The sequence below is a fragment of the Temnothorax curvispinosus genome, unplaced genomic scaffold, assembly GCF_003070985.1.
Source record: "Temnothorax curvispinosus isolate PA1 unplaced genomic scaffold, ASM307098v1 QBEX01012413.1, whole genome shotgun sequence".
Lineage (NCBI taxonomy): Eukaryota > Metazoa > Arthropoda > Insecta > Hymenoptera > Formicidae > Temnothorax > Temnothorax curvispinosus.
In genome coordinates this window covers 41,397-57,702 of record NW_020222193.1, presented here as the reverse complement: position 1 = coordinate 57,702, position 16,306 = coordinate 41,397, and the positions used below count along the sequence as shown (strand labels likewise).

The following is a 16,306-nucleotide window of genomic DNA, read 5'->3' as shown; positions in this document are numbered from 1 at the left end:
CACGTAATGTATTAGGACAAAATAGAAACGCTTCTAATGGCACTTGGTTCCTTATTGCACTGTATTCAATTAGAAATAATTTTTTATTAGAATAATATATATCATTAGTAATATTAAGTGATTGTAAAATATTTTGTGTTCAGTGTCGAAAGATTGTTCTATGATCTAATGAAGTCGGGGCATCCTGCATTGGATCCACTGGTTATCACGTCCAATGGTATGCTGTCTATAAAAGATGACGTTTTGAAATCGCCTCAACAGCTCTGTACACTATTGCACGGACATAGGTATAGATATACAGGACGCGAGAATGTTACCCTAAGACAGGCGTGTAAAAGAATTATCATTATTTCCATCTCCACAGCACTAGGTTAAATAATTTAATGAAAAAACAACAAAGAAATAGAAAATCTCAGCGATGCGTACTGCATACCTTGGAGATCCAGCGGTTGCCGCCGATATGGAACTCTTGGAGGGAAGTGTGGGATTGCATGGAGCTACCATGCCGGCAGGAATTGACTTTAATAGAGACGGATACGCTTGATGAAGCTTTAGATACTTATCTACGTAAACATAGGTATGTAGCTTCACGTACATTTATTCCGTAACTCTTCCATAACGCGATTGTGATTGTCAGGTTTTGCGCCGAATGCCGTAACAAGGTATTATTGGCATCGTCTCTTCTGACACGAGAACCCGAACCTACGAAAGAAAAAGGTTACGTAGCAATTTTATATTCTGGAATTAAGCGTTGCATAGCCGATCATCACGTTCATCTGCCACCCATCACGGAATACATGACTACTCTTCTTGGTCGCGCGCAACCGTGGGCGCTTATAGGAAGGTACTGATTTTCAAGATTATTTAGAAATTATAGAATATATTTCAAGAATATATAGAAATACATTCTCCGGAATGTAGTGTCTTGGAAGAAATAATGAGAGATATTTCCGAATTTCAGGGAGCGCCACGCGAAAACGCTGGAAATTGCTCAAGAAGAAGTACTTACGTGCTTAGGTATATGTATCGCGGAACGATTGCACAGAATACATCGACGAATGAAAGAGGAGGAGACTGTGTGCAAAGTATTGGCCGCTGTTGCGGTGGACGCGTTGTCTAGAAATTTCCGGGTAACAGATTTTGTACAATAATATGCTCTGTTGAGTAATATTAGAAAATTACATTCACGCAATGGAACATTTTGCAATAAAGCTACTATTTTGTCTTGGTTAGGTGGCGGTCGAAAAGAAACAAGGTATCTCTCAGTTGGAATTATTGTATGAGGAACTCACGAGGGAAGAAATAGCGAAACAGAACAAGCGTGAAAAATTACGCCTTAAACGCAAGAAGAAGAAGGGACGTCGCAACGAAACAGAGGAGAAAGAAAACTCCTGTGATGTACGTTGTACTTGTATACAAGACGTTTCTTCATAAATTTATTGATTTTTAAGTTCTCTTTACTGGAAATAAAGTAAATTTACGTAAATAAAATTAACGTGTTTGTGTCTACGCATGACTAAGTTGTATATTTTACCATAGTGTTCAAATGAGAGGCAAAGTGAAACCCCTTGCACTTGTGCGGACTCAAAGCCAACGACGCAGAATATCAACCGACATAAGGTGTGAGACCTAATTTTACATACATATATGTATGCATACTGTATACTATCGCCTCTCTTTGATCTTAGTTGCAGGTCCTAGATCCAAAAAACAAAGGTCCGCCGACGTGTAAATGTCCGGATTGCTTAAACAAGTCGAAAACGCCTAGTATATCGCAGTCACGAAGTAAGACAGAATTAGCATTCCCTGTGAAAAAAGGTTCACAGAAAGTTATAATTAAAAAGGAAGTTGTAGCGAAAACCTCCCAAACAAAGAAAAAACTTAATGCAAGTCAATCGAAACCGAATAGTACGCCTTGCAAACAATTATCTCAGGAGGATTCATCCGATATTTGCGAGTCGTGTAAGGTAACTACAGTTGTCAATTTCGTATAGCTATAGTGGATGTGTGTCGAGCTTTCTAAACTAAAACGTTTCGATTTGTTTCCTCTCTCTAAGGATGGTGAGAAAGTCGATGAGAATCAGTGGCATTATGCTGACAACTGCAAAGATTCCGTGACTAATGAACTGGTAGATGCTTGGATAACGGAACCCAATGAAACTAAATACATGTGGATAGAGATGAAGAAACGTTTCGAAATGTCCGGGAGAAAAAACCATTCCTTAAGCGAGCAATCGTCTCAGGATTGCGGATACTCTTCCGAGCACAATATCAGCACTTCTTCTCTTCCTAGCACACCAGAAGGTTCCGAAGTTGCTTGCAACGATGAATGGTGTGACGGGGCTTGTCATGATAAACTTAATCATTCCAGTTCTAGCATCTCTTTACTACAAGAGGGAGGTCCGACACTTACGCAAATGTTAAAGGTGAATTTGAGATAACAGAGAGATATATAGGGTGCTTTCTAGAAACAGAACACAGCCATACGCTGAGTGACTAGTAACTGGATCGCTGCTTAACTTTTTTATTACACTAAAGCGCAGAACAGTCATTTACATAGCTTTTTCACAAGAAGAAGAGACAAAACGACACGATCAAAAACTGCATTTTAACTGTGTACGATTGTGTCTACTTGTCGTAGTTATAAAGCATTGGGTTGTACAGTATGTTATACAGAGTCACCTGTGTGTATTGCTGGAAAGCACTCTAAATATTTAAGAATTTGTTTTCTCTGTAAAGAAATTTAAATTTTATGTGGCAATCCTGTTTGGTCCTCAGGATTCCTATTTTTCTGACGACGATGAGAAGGAGAGTTATATTCCAGCGGAGGAAGTATTAGAATTCAAATCGAGGGTATGTCAACTCACGGAGAAGCGGCTAAAACTCCGACAAATGCTTAGAGAACGTTTTGCCATGTTGTGCAGCCATCATACACCACTTAGCATTCTTCATTAAGAATTCCTAGCTATGGCAACATGATATCTCCGTCTTTTCCCTCTTTTTTTTTACTTTTATTTACTGTCAGTAGTGAGACACGAATATAATAGATGTATTTTGAAGGAATTGTTATCATTCGAAGTCGACCCTCTGATGTGAATAAAATGCTGAATATGTGTATACCAGAAAGCCAAAAATATTATACAATAATATCTATTATCTTTACGAGCAGAAAAATTGCATCTAATAAAAAAATACCGAGGAATTAAATAGTTTCATATTCGATAGTTAAACAATAACGTTGGCTTTGAGAAAAATGCAGAACACAACGCAAATCAAGGTACTATGAAACTAGTATACGGAGCAACTTGAATATTGATGTATATTTCGAAATTGATTGTATAGATTTTTGCAATTTAAGGAAACGTAGGTATCTTGAATGAACATGCCTTGGCCGTGAAAATATGGCAGATCCGATTTTGCAGTAAATGCAAGTTGTTAAAGACAAGTTTTTCAATTATTTGAAAAGTATTGTATTTTCTTGAAAATTTTTATTTTCAAGATTGTTTGCGGCGATATGACCATGATGGATTTCGTGTCAATGTGTTGTAATAAGCAGAGATGCGATGTAATATTGTCGGAATCTTAATATTAAAATCAATGTTGCATTCCATTATAATATATATATACATATATTTTATTATTCCGATGTATATCCTCTTTGTGTAACTTCCATTACACGCACTGTAAAAATACTTTATGAGAAGAATTGTCGTAAATCTCATAACATATATATTGTATGTTGCATAAAAGTTATTAAAAATATTTAAGCCGCTATTCACTGGTGATCAGTTATGTATGATTCAATTCGTCACCGAATTTCTTCTCTTAGGCCTTGTTGGTTTTATACATATGTACATACATACAGGAGTAGCGTTTCCATTTTTATTAATTAAACCCGAAATATCAAAGGATCCATAGATCATCTGCTTCCTAGGATTCTACGTGTTTCTCCTTGAATATTTCTTCACTTCAGTCAATGCGTTTCAAGGAATGACTAGTAATTAATTCTATTAGTGTTATGTTTTTCGTAAATTCCAAACCTGATTAATTGACATCTTTTCTCTTTTTCCTCTTGGACATTCACATCTTTAGGGGGACACACACTTTATTTTTTCCAGACCATGAGATGTGATAAAATATTGTAAAACACTCTTTCATCTTCTTAAAGCGGGCTACACACACACAGAGATATGTATCAATAGATGGTATCACGATATCATTTATTGATACATATCTCTGTATGTATAGCCCGCTTAAATGATAACTTTCGTTCTCCACCAATTTCGTAGATCTCCACCTTTCAAAGTTCATTCTTGAAATCCTTTTACAAGCATTTCAAAAAGTGAGTACGATATTCTCTCACCGAAGAGATAGGAATACACATTAAGAGGTTCTTTTCGGACTCAGTTGACGTATTGCGTGAAGCACAAGCATGCGTTCGTTCCACCGAAGCCGAACGCGTTTTTCAGGGCCGTTCGACGCGCCGTCGTCGCGTTCCACTTAACTTTCGTATGCGGCGCAAATCGCAAACACGTCTCCATATCCAAGTTGTGCAGATTCAATGTAGGCGGTATGACGCCCTCCTTGATTGCCAGGATCGTGAAGACAGCCTCCAGATTACCGGCGGAACCCAGGAGATGACCGTGCGCCCCCTTCGTGCTCGTTACCGTCACATTTTTGCTGTGTTCGCCCATCAGCGATTCGATTGCCTTCACCTCGATCGCATCGCCCAGCGGCGTGGACGTTGCGTGTGCGTTTACATGCGTCACTTCCGAGGTCTCGATACCGGCGTCCTTCAGTGCCCGGTCCATTGCCAATAGCGCACCGGTGCCGTCCTCGCTGGGCGCCGTTATGTGCGATGCATCGCCAGACAGACCGTAGCCCAACACCTCGGCGTAGATGTTTGCATCTCGGGCGAGCGCGTGGTTTAGCTCCTCCAGAACCAATATAGCGGCGCCCTCGCCCATGACGAAACCATCGCGATCGCGGTCGAAGGGTCGTGACGCCTCTCGCGGCATATCGTTTCTCGATGTGCTCAGCGCACGTAACCGGCAGAACGCGGCGATGGCCAATGGACTGATACACGCCTCCGCCCCGCCGCATACCATCACGCTTGTCTCGCCACCGCGAATAAAGCGGAACGCATCGCCTGGAACGATTTGTTACTCTCAGTTATGAGAAAAGCGTTTATCAGATTTCTATTGCCGAACTGGCTACACTAGTTCAGAGTTTATGTTTTTTTACTCCACATTGAAGGAAAAAGGGACCTGTTCTTTTTAGCTGAACTTCTTGCACGATTCAATTTCCTTTTTTTTTCTTTTCACGATGGAGAGAAAAAGAGAAAAGAACTGTGCAAGAAGTTCAGCTGAAAAGAACAGGTCTAAAGATAAACTCTGAACTAGTGCAGCCAGTTCAACAATAAAAAACAGACTCAATGTCCGTTGTTTTCGCTGATCAATTACCAATAGCATCCGCGCCTGTCGCACACGCAGTTGACACCGAACGATTAGGTCCACGGAAGCCATACTTGATGCTGATCTGACCAGCTGCCATATTCGGCAATATCCTTGGCACAAAATACGGACTGACTTTGCTGTATCCCTTTTTCAGAGCTTCATACGTCATGCACACGTCCACCAGGTCTATCATGCCGATCCCTACCGAGACCCCAGTGTCGCGCTTATCAGCTTCATCGGTTGGTTTCCATCTCGCGTCCACGAGTGCCTCCTCCGAAGCTATCAGCGCAAATGCGGTGGCGGAACACATTGTGCGTAGCTCGCTCTTCGTAAAGTGGGAGTCAATGTTGAGCTCGTGAGAGGAGTTTCCTTTCGGCACCGGTGCAGCTGTTAAATACAAATCAATTGTTATTTAATTATTTACCACAACACAGTTTTGGGCAACAGCAATTGTAATATTAGATGAATGTCAGAAATTGCTCACCTACTTTACACGGTAGCTTGTCGTAGTCCGGCTCGGAGAGTCGCGTGATTCCGCACTTGGAGCCGACGAGAGCCTCCCAAGCGTTTCGCGTCCCGACTCCCAAGGGGCACACGGTCCCTATCCCGGTCACGACGACACGCCGCTTGGACCTCGCGGCGGTCGTCAACGACCGGCTAACGTGCAGAAGTGGAATGGACATCGTGATTTGTGAAAGAAATCCTGCAGCCGCTCTTCAATGATTAACGCGAGAGCTATGTTTCATTAATAATAATCCGTTTCTCATGATCGTCCAAATATAAAAACCATTTACTGGGCACACCGTGAAAACAATCACGTTGAGGTTGAGGTTATGTCACTGTGTAGTGTTGTGTCTGCGTACTTCAAACGAGAAACGAGAACTGCGAGAAGATGAATGATGAATGATGAATGAAAAATTACAGGCACCCTACTTTACCAACAATATATTTTAATATTTTGCAAAGTGTCTATATTTAGAATAATTAATTGTAAGAGATAAAAAAGAAATTGAAAGCCTTTTCGAGTGGAAATGCAACTAATTTATAACATTGCTGACGCTTTTTTCCGTAATTGCATACTATTTAGCTATTTTAATCTCGGTACAATAAAATGACATAGGCGAGAGAATACGATTAAAAACTTTATTTTGGTTTGCTTTGTAATTGGGAAAAATATATATATATATATATATATTTATACATATATATATGTTGTATGTACCTGTAGGAACTTTGGGCTACAGATTATGTCAGGGACAGTCATCGTCTGGGGTAACATATCAATTTAAAAAAATGTAAAACATGCGAATATGTTACCAATGGAATAAAAAAAAAAACATCTTACTGCTATAATGCTAAAACTAACGGTATTTTTTTTGTTAAATTTATACATACGGGTTGGTAACAAATATAAAATGTTGCATTTGTGGTAGATTCGTCTCAATATACACAGGCCCTGAATCGTGCTCACGTGATCTGCGTCTTATAACGCGGAACTCATGTAAATCACGAAGGATAAGGAAATAACTGGACAGAGCTTGAAGTTCTTGGGAAAATGGATTTTAAGGGAACTGAAGTTACATGGAGAAAGAGCGAGCGAGTGAACGAACGAGAGAAAATGAGAGGAGACTGTCAAATATTTCATTCTGATCATAATACACAATTTGTCAAATAAAATTAAATTAATTGCAATATATCTTTTTATATTATCTCTGTATACAATATAACAAAATTGAAGATTTATATATATACAAATATATTTGAAACAAGATATATTATACGTTACTGTGTAATATGCAAATATATGTATTGGATATTTAACAAGGAGTACCAATTTAATATTTGTTTTTTGTTTCTTGGTTAAATGCTCTGTCCAGGGATTTCTTGTACTTACAATGTAAAAAACAATGAAAGAAAAAGAAACCAGAATAATAATCCGTGATTGGATATAAAAAAGATACTCAAGTTATTTGTCTAACTTGAGCATTAAGGTCAATTATGGAAAACGAATCTTATATATGAGGGCGGATTGAGCAAGCGGAAAATATCTATATGGATACGCATACATAACTTGAAATAATTGGACATTAATCATTTGCAAACAATAATGTCCAGTAATATAAAACTTGTCATAGTAAATGACAAACCAATTTTATGTGAGAACTGTCAACAGTGATTTTGTTATAATAACAAGGTAATCTTGTTATTGTAACAAAATAATCTTGTCATTATAACAAATCACACCATGTTAATGAAATTTGTTCTAATAACAAAGAAATCTTAGAATAAATTTGCTTTATTTATTATATTTACTATGACAAATTTTAATTTTACATCGCTCGAATTCCTTAAATTTAAAATATCTACAATTTGTCGTTGAAATATTCTCTAATAAAAAGTAAAAAAAGTAAATACCTTTCGATATCTCTTTCGAAACTGATGGTCTCAATCCACCCCCGATCTTACGCATGGCACGCGATTAATCGACGTTCTAAAATCCGACGCTGTATGACCAACTCTCTTAAATTGTATAAAATTATATACAGCATCGCGTTACTTAGTATTGTGCTCCACTTCCACAAAAAGCGCCTTGGAAATTACTTATTCCCTTTCCTGCTCGTTTTTCGAGCACTCGAAAACTTTCGACTAGTGTATGTAGTAAAGTCTAAAAGAAAAAGAATTATACATACATAACACACGAGGCTCATTAACCCAATGGCATCGAATATCCTGTTAATTTTCGTCATCGAAAGAAGACAATTTTTCTTCATCTAAAGCTCGAGTAAAGTGCAAGAAATTTCACGAATTCGTTCTGCAAAGAGCAGGACGTGGTAGCGTGGAATCTCCTTCGAGATGGGAGATCAGTAAATGCTTGTGATAAATAGGACAATATCATCCATTTGCTTCGACAAGAATCTTCCTGATACTATATCAATACGACACAGACACACACACACACACACACATACACGCGCGCGCGCGGTAATCCCTCTTCGATTCTCTCCGCATCTCATTTGTCGCTCCATCTGAATTACACCCTTGAACCTCCTTCCTTGACTAGATTCGTACTCAGTTATGCTGATATCTCTCGCCTGATGCCATTGTACACACCGGGCGTGCAGGGATCTCGGGCGTTAAACGTTGGTCTTGGTTTTGTTATTCTCGGGCTCCGGCGGACAGTGATCGGAGTGTGTTGTCCACGCAGCAAGCTGTCGATATTAATACAATCTTATTATCATCAATGATCATTAATGTAAATCGTAGATATGTGAGAATGGTATATCATACGTAACTGTGCACTTGACATGACATGTACCTGACATGAACGACTACAGTACCACTGATTTCCGCATCCGGCGCAAACGAATTGTGCAGGTCGAATTATGCATCCCTGACATTTCGGCGGGGCGCTTGGTGAAGGTGGATTGTCCTTTACTACTTGTTTACCTTCTCTTCCGACCATCGAGTTCCCTTTCCTATCATCAATTACCGTTGTTTCTTCCTCTACATCCTCCTAAGGATTTAACAGAATGGTCAGAAGTCAAACACGCGCAAGAGCATGTTATTAACAAATTGAAAAAGAAATTTACCACTTGAATTAAATCGTTGGAGTGAGATTGCGCGGGAGTGTTAACAACAGGGGTTATAGTTATCTCTGTGCGAGCCTGAAAAAAAAGTCTTAAGTTACTAAAAAAAAAGATAAATCTATCTCTCGCCTAATTGCTGATTTAACTTAAAATTTTTCAAACTCGCATCTCCCGAAAAAACTCGTATTATTTATTTATAGATTATTTATATACTTATTTCTATTTATTTATGTAAATTATATAAGATCAAGTTACACTGCTGACATTCGAATGGTGCAATAGTCACATTGTTTAAAGGAAACTGCGGTGTTCTATGTTGAAGTAAATTGCGAAAAAAAGTAATAATTGCAAAAAATGAAAAAGTAAAGAACCTTGGAAGAAGATAGGAGATCATTTATAGAAACCAGATTAGAGCCTTGGTATGCCTGCAAAAGGTGCTGGGTCGAGGCGCTTTGCTGCGACATAGACGCTGACGCCGCCGCCGCCGCTGCCGCCGCTGCTGCGGCTGCCGGAGAACTCCTTTCTCTTTCAGGCGCGGTGAGTAATCTCGCTAAAGTAGGTGAAAAAGTCGTGGATCTCGGTGTTTGCGCTTTTGTTAGAATTCCGTGGAGCAATGAGCTGGTCGGCTGAGACGTATTCTGGGCAGACGAAGGTGTCACAGGATGAAGCGTCACGTCTGGATAATTCTGCGGGACCTTGATCGATTCACCTAAACACGAATAATTGCGAATTGTTTCTTCGGTGTTCACGATATAAATTCAATCAATTAAAAAAAAACTGTTACTGATGTTACCTTGCTGACTTATCTTAGCAAATTGCACTAGCATGTCTTTGTAGTTCATGGAATCGCTCGCGCTTGGATTGCTCTTGCACGATTCTGTGCTAGACGGTCTCGAATCGGCATTGTGCCCAGTTTCGACCATGGCGCCGCCAGCACCGAGGTTGATATTCACATTTGAATTCCTCATTCTTCGACCTCTGCAATTGAAAATTATGCTTGACAATCCAAAAAAACGAAGTTGTTTTCATAAAAGTTTATTTTTCTTAGCCCAGTATTCATAGTCGGATCTTATATTTAAGATCGTCTATATAAATACCGATCTTAGTGTTGTATATGTGTTCATGGTATACAATAAGAGATCTCTGTTGTAGTATAATCAAAATCTGTGTATACTTAGAAACAAGTCTGTTTCTTTAATTGTCAACTTAATCTTATCTCTTTATTTGAAATTATATTTGCTATAAAAATGTATTTTGACCGTTTAAAAAAGTGATTGTGAAATATCCCCTTTTTTCAAGCCTTTTTTCCATTCTCTTACTTGTAATTATTTACCTTCTTGGTACGGTTTCCGGATGCTTGAGTCTATGGTCGGCGATAATAGATCTGACATCCACTATCGCACCTTGACGACCTTCTCCGATCTGCCGACTTTCCGGGCTCAACGCGTCATTCTGTTTACGATTGCTTTCGCCATTGGTTTTCGGAGGAGTCGCCCGTTGTTGCGAGCTAACTCTCCTGGTTTTCTCTTTCTTCGAGCCCGATGAGTCTGAAGATCTCTCCCCTAGATCCTCCTTACATCCGAAAGATCTCTCCTTCGATATCGAAGTGGTGTTGGCGATGTTCTCCCATTCGGCCGAGCCCAAAAACGACCTAGTGGCCGGCAAAGTCTCCGACAATTGACTATCGTTTTCCATGTAGAATGTTGTTTGTATCTTCCTTTCGATCCTCATGTATGCCTCCTCCTTGAGCTTCCTCTTCCGCAAGATCTCGTTCCATTCCATTTCTTTGTCATGTGCTAAATTTTGAAGAGCCTGTGGATAGACATATAAATATACTGTTTAGGCTTTAAGCATATATATGTATATGCTTAAAAAGAAGTGATTTCACTCTTAATGAGAGATCGCAGCGCCGAACACTCACCAAAATATCGGCTCGCAGTCGATCGGCCTTTGCCACGAGGTCAGCGATGCTTTCGCTGTCGCCCACGATCCTCGAAATGTACTCCTCTCGCGAGGAGTTGTCGCGAAACTTCTTCCTGGGATTCCCGAGGGAGATCAGCTGTCCGTTAGTGGACTTTCGTTTTCTGATCTCGACGGGCTCGGACGCCGCTTTAACGTGACGCGGCTGCACAATGTCACTCGGAGTCGTCGTACTCTGCCGCGACGTGCTCGCAAGCAACTGCTTGTCTTTCGTGTCGTTCGGTGTCTCGGTGTCGCAGCGCGACTCGTCCTTCTTCTTAGGGCGTCCGCGGCCCACCGACGCCGCCGGCGCCGCCGCGGTTTCCTCCGGAAGGGCGGCGCCGTTCTGCTGGCTCTGGGGTACTTTCGGCGACGGCGACGATCTCGATGTCTTGTCGTCCTCCGCGGTGTCCACCTTTCGCCTGCTCTCGGCTGCACCCTCCATCGCGTGCATCTTGTTCAAGCTGCGAACACACAACGGTGCTTTCATCAGTAACAGAATTCTTTATTTAAGCTCACTTCAAATATATAATTCGTATCGGAATGCAAGATAGAATTCCGTTTATAATTTTGTGTACCGTATAACACGAAAAATATTCGCAAAATTTGAAATGCGCAAACAAATGTAAACTATATATTAAAAAACACATACATAAAACATACAAAATTTTGAATAGACGTTTATCCTAAAATCTAAAGCAAACTGTAGATCGTCATCTAAACTGGACTCAATATGTACTTTATGCGTGCGTTTTGTACTTCAAATGCTCTTCGTATTACAATTGCACATGAAATTTTAAATAGTATTCTGTCACACATCGTGGATTGTTCAAGTGGACGTAAAAAAGAGGATCTTTGGATCAAATCGATTGTGTCGAGTCACTATCACTGGCAAGAGAATAACTTGGATCGTACAGAGTTTATTATAAATATAGCAATAGACTATGACTAAAAATAATATATAATGTTAGAAACATCATGAGATTTCTTTTATAAAATGTCTCTGGCCAGGAAGATTAACTATGAAGTATGTATGTAGTCACTTAAGAGGTTGTTTTCTCCGACTTTCTTAACACAAAGTTCTTGAGAGCGCAATATATTCATAGTTATTCTACGAACGCAGAATAAGATGGGCCGAACGATATTTTAGGTTTTCTTACATAATGAAATATTTCGCTTTTGCTTGCAATAATAACATCTTGTCCGCTCAACGAATTCTTATATATGTTTTATCGTGTACGATGTAATAGGATTTTCATGATCATAAGCATATAATGATAAAATATTGTATATGATTGAATAATATAATGTAGATAGTGCTATTCAAGGTTGCGTTCAGAAATTCAACTTGGGTAACTCTAAGCTCTAAGCTATAGTTTACGTCACGTACACTAGCATTAGAGTTACCTAGGTGTGCCTAGACGTAATTCCTGAACGCACCTCGATATAACATCCTTGAAAATACAGTCTAATGTTCATTTCTACCAATGTAGATTAATTTTAATCTCGGTTTAAAATGTTATATTAGATGGCGTTTATCTTACAAATGTTTTGAGAAATTTTGGTAATGCCGATCATCAATGATCACCGGAGAGTCACTAAAAAATCAGGCGTCCACCACCGCGACAATCATCACGACAGTTAACAGATTAATCGTGCAAGACCAGTAGGTAGCAAGTATTGTGGAATACACCGTGCATTACCTTGGTTATCAATTAATCCGAGTGCATTGAGTAATAATCGTCTGTGATTATTTTTCGATCAAATCTATGATTCGTATTTTCCAGATCCCAATTGCCCCCCTTTCTCTCTTTCTCGGTACGCGGTGGCTCATGATTAAAGAATTGTCTTACTAAGAGTTTCTATATCGATAAGATAGCATCTTATTCAAGGAAAATCGCGCACAACGCACAACTATATGAGCGCTCTTTTTCACACTCCTAAGTCTAGAAGGCCGATTCTGCAAAACAACCGTTCGCGAGACGATGTCATTGATAAACCGATAAACATACACCGCAGCTGGTGTAGGGTGGCCTTGCCTAGAAAATAGTCATTCGCCGGAGGCCTCAAGGACGACGCTGCGATGTGGTGGTGAAACACCACGGCGGCGCGCCGCTACCGTTTCCCCGCAATATACCGGCTTTTATACGTGTCTTCCACATATATCGCGGCGTAAATAAAATCTTCGTATCACGACCTGATTAGCCAGCCACTATAATTAGACGCCGCGCGACTTAATCGGCGCACCGTCAGCGTCCCGGTTAATTAATGCGCGTAAGCGGAACGCGAAAGTTTCATCAAGTTTCGCCTCATATGCATATGAGTTTCGCGTATAGGAAAAGGGAAAGAATAACTGAGGTGGTCCCCTTACCTTGGCGCAATCGATATAACAATTTTACGGAAGTTCAGCGATGAAAGGGCACCGAACAAACGGGAAGTGAATCTGTAGCATTATGCTCGCTTTCTTATTCAAAATCAGTTTACAATTTATGGAAATTCTTGAAAATATCTTCTCTCTTTCTCTCTCGTTTAGGCCGATGCTCTAGATCGCGATATTCCCCGTGTCCTTCGGACAGATGCGCATTCTATGGAAAAAAGGAATAAAAAAGTGTCTTCATTCATATACGTTATAATTAATTAATCAAATTCTCTCATTTAACTTAATTTGTCCAATTATTGATAAAATTAAACAAAATTGATTTGTACAGTAAAATTTGATTTAATTTTACATTAATTATACGTACGCGTTACGTGCAAAATATTGGATAGCGATTAACGGATAGTAAAAAATAAATATTTTCTTTCCTGCTGTTGAAAAGATTGATGGTATTGTGATCGAATGCGAGGAAAGTCCGCTTCTCTTAACGCAATCACTTTCAAAATATTTTTAACAAATATTTTTTGTGATATTGTTTATATCGTGCTTTAAAGTAGATATTGTTTATATCGTGCTTTAAAGTAGATATGACCATGATCCATTTGTACTGTTATTCTGATTCAGTAGAAAGAATATATTATGGATAGCAAGTCGCATAACATGTTATTGTTGCATTAATGATCCTTTCAATATGATCGAATTTTAATTACAAATAAATTTTAATTAAAACCGTGTCTAGAGATCAGGGCTGCACGTATTATGAAACTTTTCGGAATGAATTCCGATCGGAATTATTCCGTTTTCTCTAGAAAACACAATAGAAGGAACACATCTAGGAAATAACCAAACAATTCCGAGATCGGAATCTATTCCAAAAAAGCTCCATAATACGTACCCGGTTTAGAGTCTTCTCAATTCTCATTTTTTGGTCTACTTTTACTAATACATCTCGTATTATGTCATCGTTTAACAGTAAAACAACGGGGAGCGATCGTTTTTTTCTTTTCTGAAGCTATTCAATAATCAATACTTGATTTGCAAGCTTAATCTTTCGCGCACCATTTTAAAAGTCATTTTAAGTGCCGTCTTAAGATTCTATCCAGTAAAATGATTGTAAAATGTCTAGAGATCGTACTCAAGACGATTTTAAATATATTATAAATCTGATCATGAATCCCACCCCTAATTGTTTATATGAGTTATTAGAGTTCTTGTCTATGTCTATGCCGCAATATCTGACAACACACAAAGTTAGCACCTAACAGACCAGTTTGTACCGGAGCAGACGCGTGTAAACAGGATATATTCTTGTTTCTCTTCCTCCCTTCGATCAATCTTCTTCTCGGGGAGGGAATTGTCGTTGATTCGCCTTCCGCGGCGTAAAACAAGCGTTAGAATTTCGTGGCTCCAAAGCGCTTCTTAGATTAAAAAAAAAAAAAAAAAAAATAACAATAAGTTATCTGATATCGTCGTGTTGATATCATATTATTGGACGCATTTAACATTCCTAGTGCACATCGGCTAAGTACTAAGCATGATGACTCATGCAACGTTGACGCTATCGGCAGTATACTCTCGACGTCGACGCGATGGCGGTGCACTCGCCACGTCGCGTCGCATCGTCGCGTCGACGTCACAGATGAGTCGCGACATAAATTAAGAAAGAGAAAGGTTATTAATATCCTATATTTATTGTTACACTTAATACACAAAATCGAGTAAATAGAATATCGAATAAAATATTTTTAAACTTATACTCGCAAACTGATTTAATTTTAACACAAATAATAGTAGAAATGCACTTTTAACATGTGCATATAATAATATTTTTGCGCATACATCTTTTTCCAGCTCAGCAAACTGCGCACCGAGAAATGTCGGTTGAAACGCAGTCTCAAACCAAAGCTGAAAATAGTACACGTGATTAAATTGATAATCAATTCAATAATGTTTCTAAATTAGCATTTTTTAATAAATAAACTGTAAAGGAATTGAATATTTTAAAACAAAAGTATTAATCTGTGATATAATTCATTAATTAGAATTATCACCGGAAGCAGATGCGCGGATGCATTAAGTCTATTGTATTTGCAGCTGCATTATGTCATGTATTTTCTAGAAACATGATTGAATAATCGTGGAGAAAAGGAGGAAAGATAAAAAGTACAAAAAATCAATTATAAAAAACAACAAACTTTATTAGTTGTGTTAAAAAAATATTTTCGTTCAAAACGATTAGATTGTGACAACCAAATCTGACACATATTATGGACACGTATTGTGGAACTTTTCGGAATGGATCAAAATTGTTTAGTTATTTTCTAGATTACTATTGTGTTTTTTAGGGAAAACGGAATAATTCCAATCGGAATCCATTCTGAAAAGTCCCATAATACGTGCCTTGATAGATTTAGAAGTAACAATCACACGTAGGCAAATTCAGATAACATATATGACTGTTATGTTTTCTGAACATAATTAATCCAAAATTAATAATTTATTCCATTGCAATGTGCCATATTTTATATGTGATTTTTTGTTCTTGCCATAAGAAAGCATTCTCTGTTACAGTATTGACAGACGCGGGTCTTATGTGGATCACTGTTATAATAATAGGATTTTTTATAATCTTTTATATTAGAGTTACACAATAATAAAATTAAATTACATATTAATTACAATATTTTGTTCGATATATCAGACATTTATTCGATATAAGTATACTTTCTAAACTGAAGAATATATTTAAATTTATTGTTTTTTCTCGATATCGACATTTTTAACGTGAGCGACGAGCGACACGCGAAAAATGGGCCTTAACTCGCGCGCGAGAGACCAGATCGCGCTTGATACGAGCCGTAGAGAGAGACAGTGAGAAAAAAGGAGATTGGGAGAAGGGATGGGATGATGACAGTCTGCGGGAAGGG

General features: G+C 38.7%; 3 protein-coding genes across 10 annotated transcripts in view; 1 reads left to right on the top strand and 2 right to left on the bottom strand.

Annotated features, from left to right (window-relative positions):
• Positions 1-3,620, top strand: part of LOC112462420 (gametogenetin-binding protein 2-like) — a 5,636-nt gene extending 2,016 nt beyond the window's left edge. The window contains exons 3-11 of the mRNA XM_025028173.1: positions 144-287; positions 365-577; positions 638-844; positions 962-1,130; positions 1,234-1,398; positions 1,540-1,620; positions 1,689-1,967; positions 2,058-2,426; positions 2,779-3,620. Coding sequence (XP_024883941.1) covers positions 144-287; positions 365-577; positions 638-844; positions 962-1,130; positions 1,234-1,398; positions 1,540-1,620; positions 1,689-1,967; positions 2,058-2,426; positions 2,779-2,955 — 1,804 coding nt within the window. The 3' untranslated portion in view covers positions 2,956-3,620. The remainder of the gene's footprint in view (positions 1-143; positions 288-364; positions 578-637; positions 845-961; positions 1,131-1,233; positions 1,399-1,539; positions 1,621-1,688; positions 1,968-2,057; positions 2,427-2,778) is intronic.
• Positions 3,621-3,863: 243 nt separating this feature from the next.
• Positions 3,864-7,165, bottom strand: LOC112462421 (3-oxoacyl-[acyl-carrier-protein] synthase, mitochondrial). The gene is made up of 3 exons (XM_025028174.1): positions 5,941-7,165; positions 5,463-5,843; positions 3,864-5,149 (listed from the first exon to the last, which is right to left on the bottom strand). The coding sequence occupies exons 1-3, from the start codon at positions 6,137-6,139 to the stop codon at positions 4,404-4,406; spliced, it is 1,326 nt and encodes a 441-aa protein (XP_024883942.1). The 5' UTR covers positions 6,140-7,165; the 3' UTR covers positions 3,864-4,403.
• Positions 7,166-7,246: 81 nt separating this feature from the next.
• Positions 7,247-16,306, bottom strand: part of LOC112462419 — a 43,095-nt gene continuing 34,035 nt past the window's right edge. For 6 of the 8 annotated variants that reach the window (XM_025028164.1, XM_025028167.1, XM_025028165.1 and 3 more), the window contains 7 exons: positions 10,965-11,466; positions 10,377-10,855; positions 9,837-10,021; positions 9,415-9,752; positions 9,047-9,121; positions 8,750-8,970; positions 7,247-8,665 (listed from right to left, as the gene is read on the bottom strand). In XM_025028164.1, coding sequence (XP_024883932.1) covers positions 8,530-8,665; positions 8,750-8,970; positions 9,047-9,121; positions 9,415-9,752; positions 9,837-10,021; positions 10,377-10,855; positions 10,965-11,466 — 1,936 coding nt within the window. In that variant the 3' untranslated portion in view covers positions 7,247-8,529. The remainder of the gene's footprint in view (positions 8,666-8,749; positions 8,971-9,046; positions 9,122-9,414; positions 9,753-9,836; positions 10,022-10,376; positions 10,856-10,964; positions 11,467-16,306) is intronic. The other 2 variants (XM_025028168.1, XM_025028169.1) reach the window with 2 other exon arrangements.

Bases quoted from the DNA above. Each gene is read 5' to 3' on its own strand.
- LOC112462421 (XM_025028174.1), bottom strand. From the start codon at position 6,139: ATGTCCATTCCACTTCTGCACGTTAGCCGGTCGTTGACGACCGCCGCG. The intron at 5,844-5,940 runs GTGAGCAATTTC...TGTATTTAACAG, and splicing joins CAAGCTACCGTGTAAAGTAG to CTGCACCGGTGCCGAAAGGA. The intron at 5,150-5,462 runs GTAATTGATCAG...AAATCGTTCCAG, and splicing joins GACAGGCGCGGATGCTATTG to GCGATGCGTTCCGCTTTATT.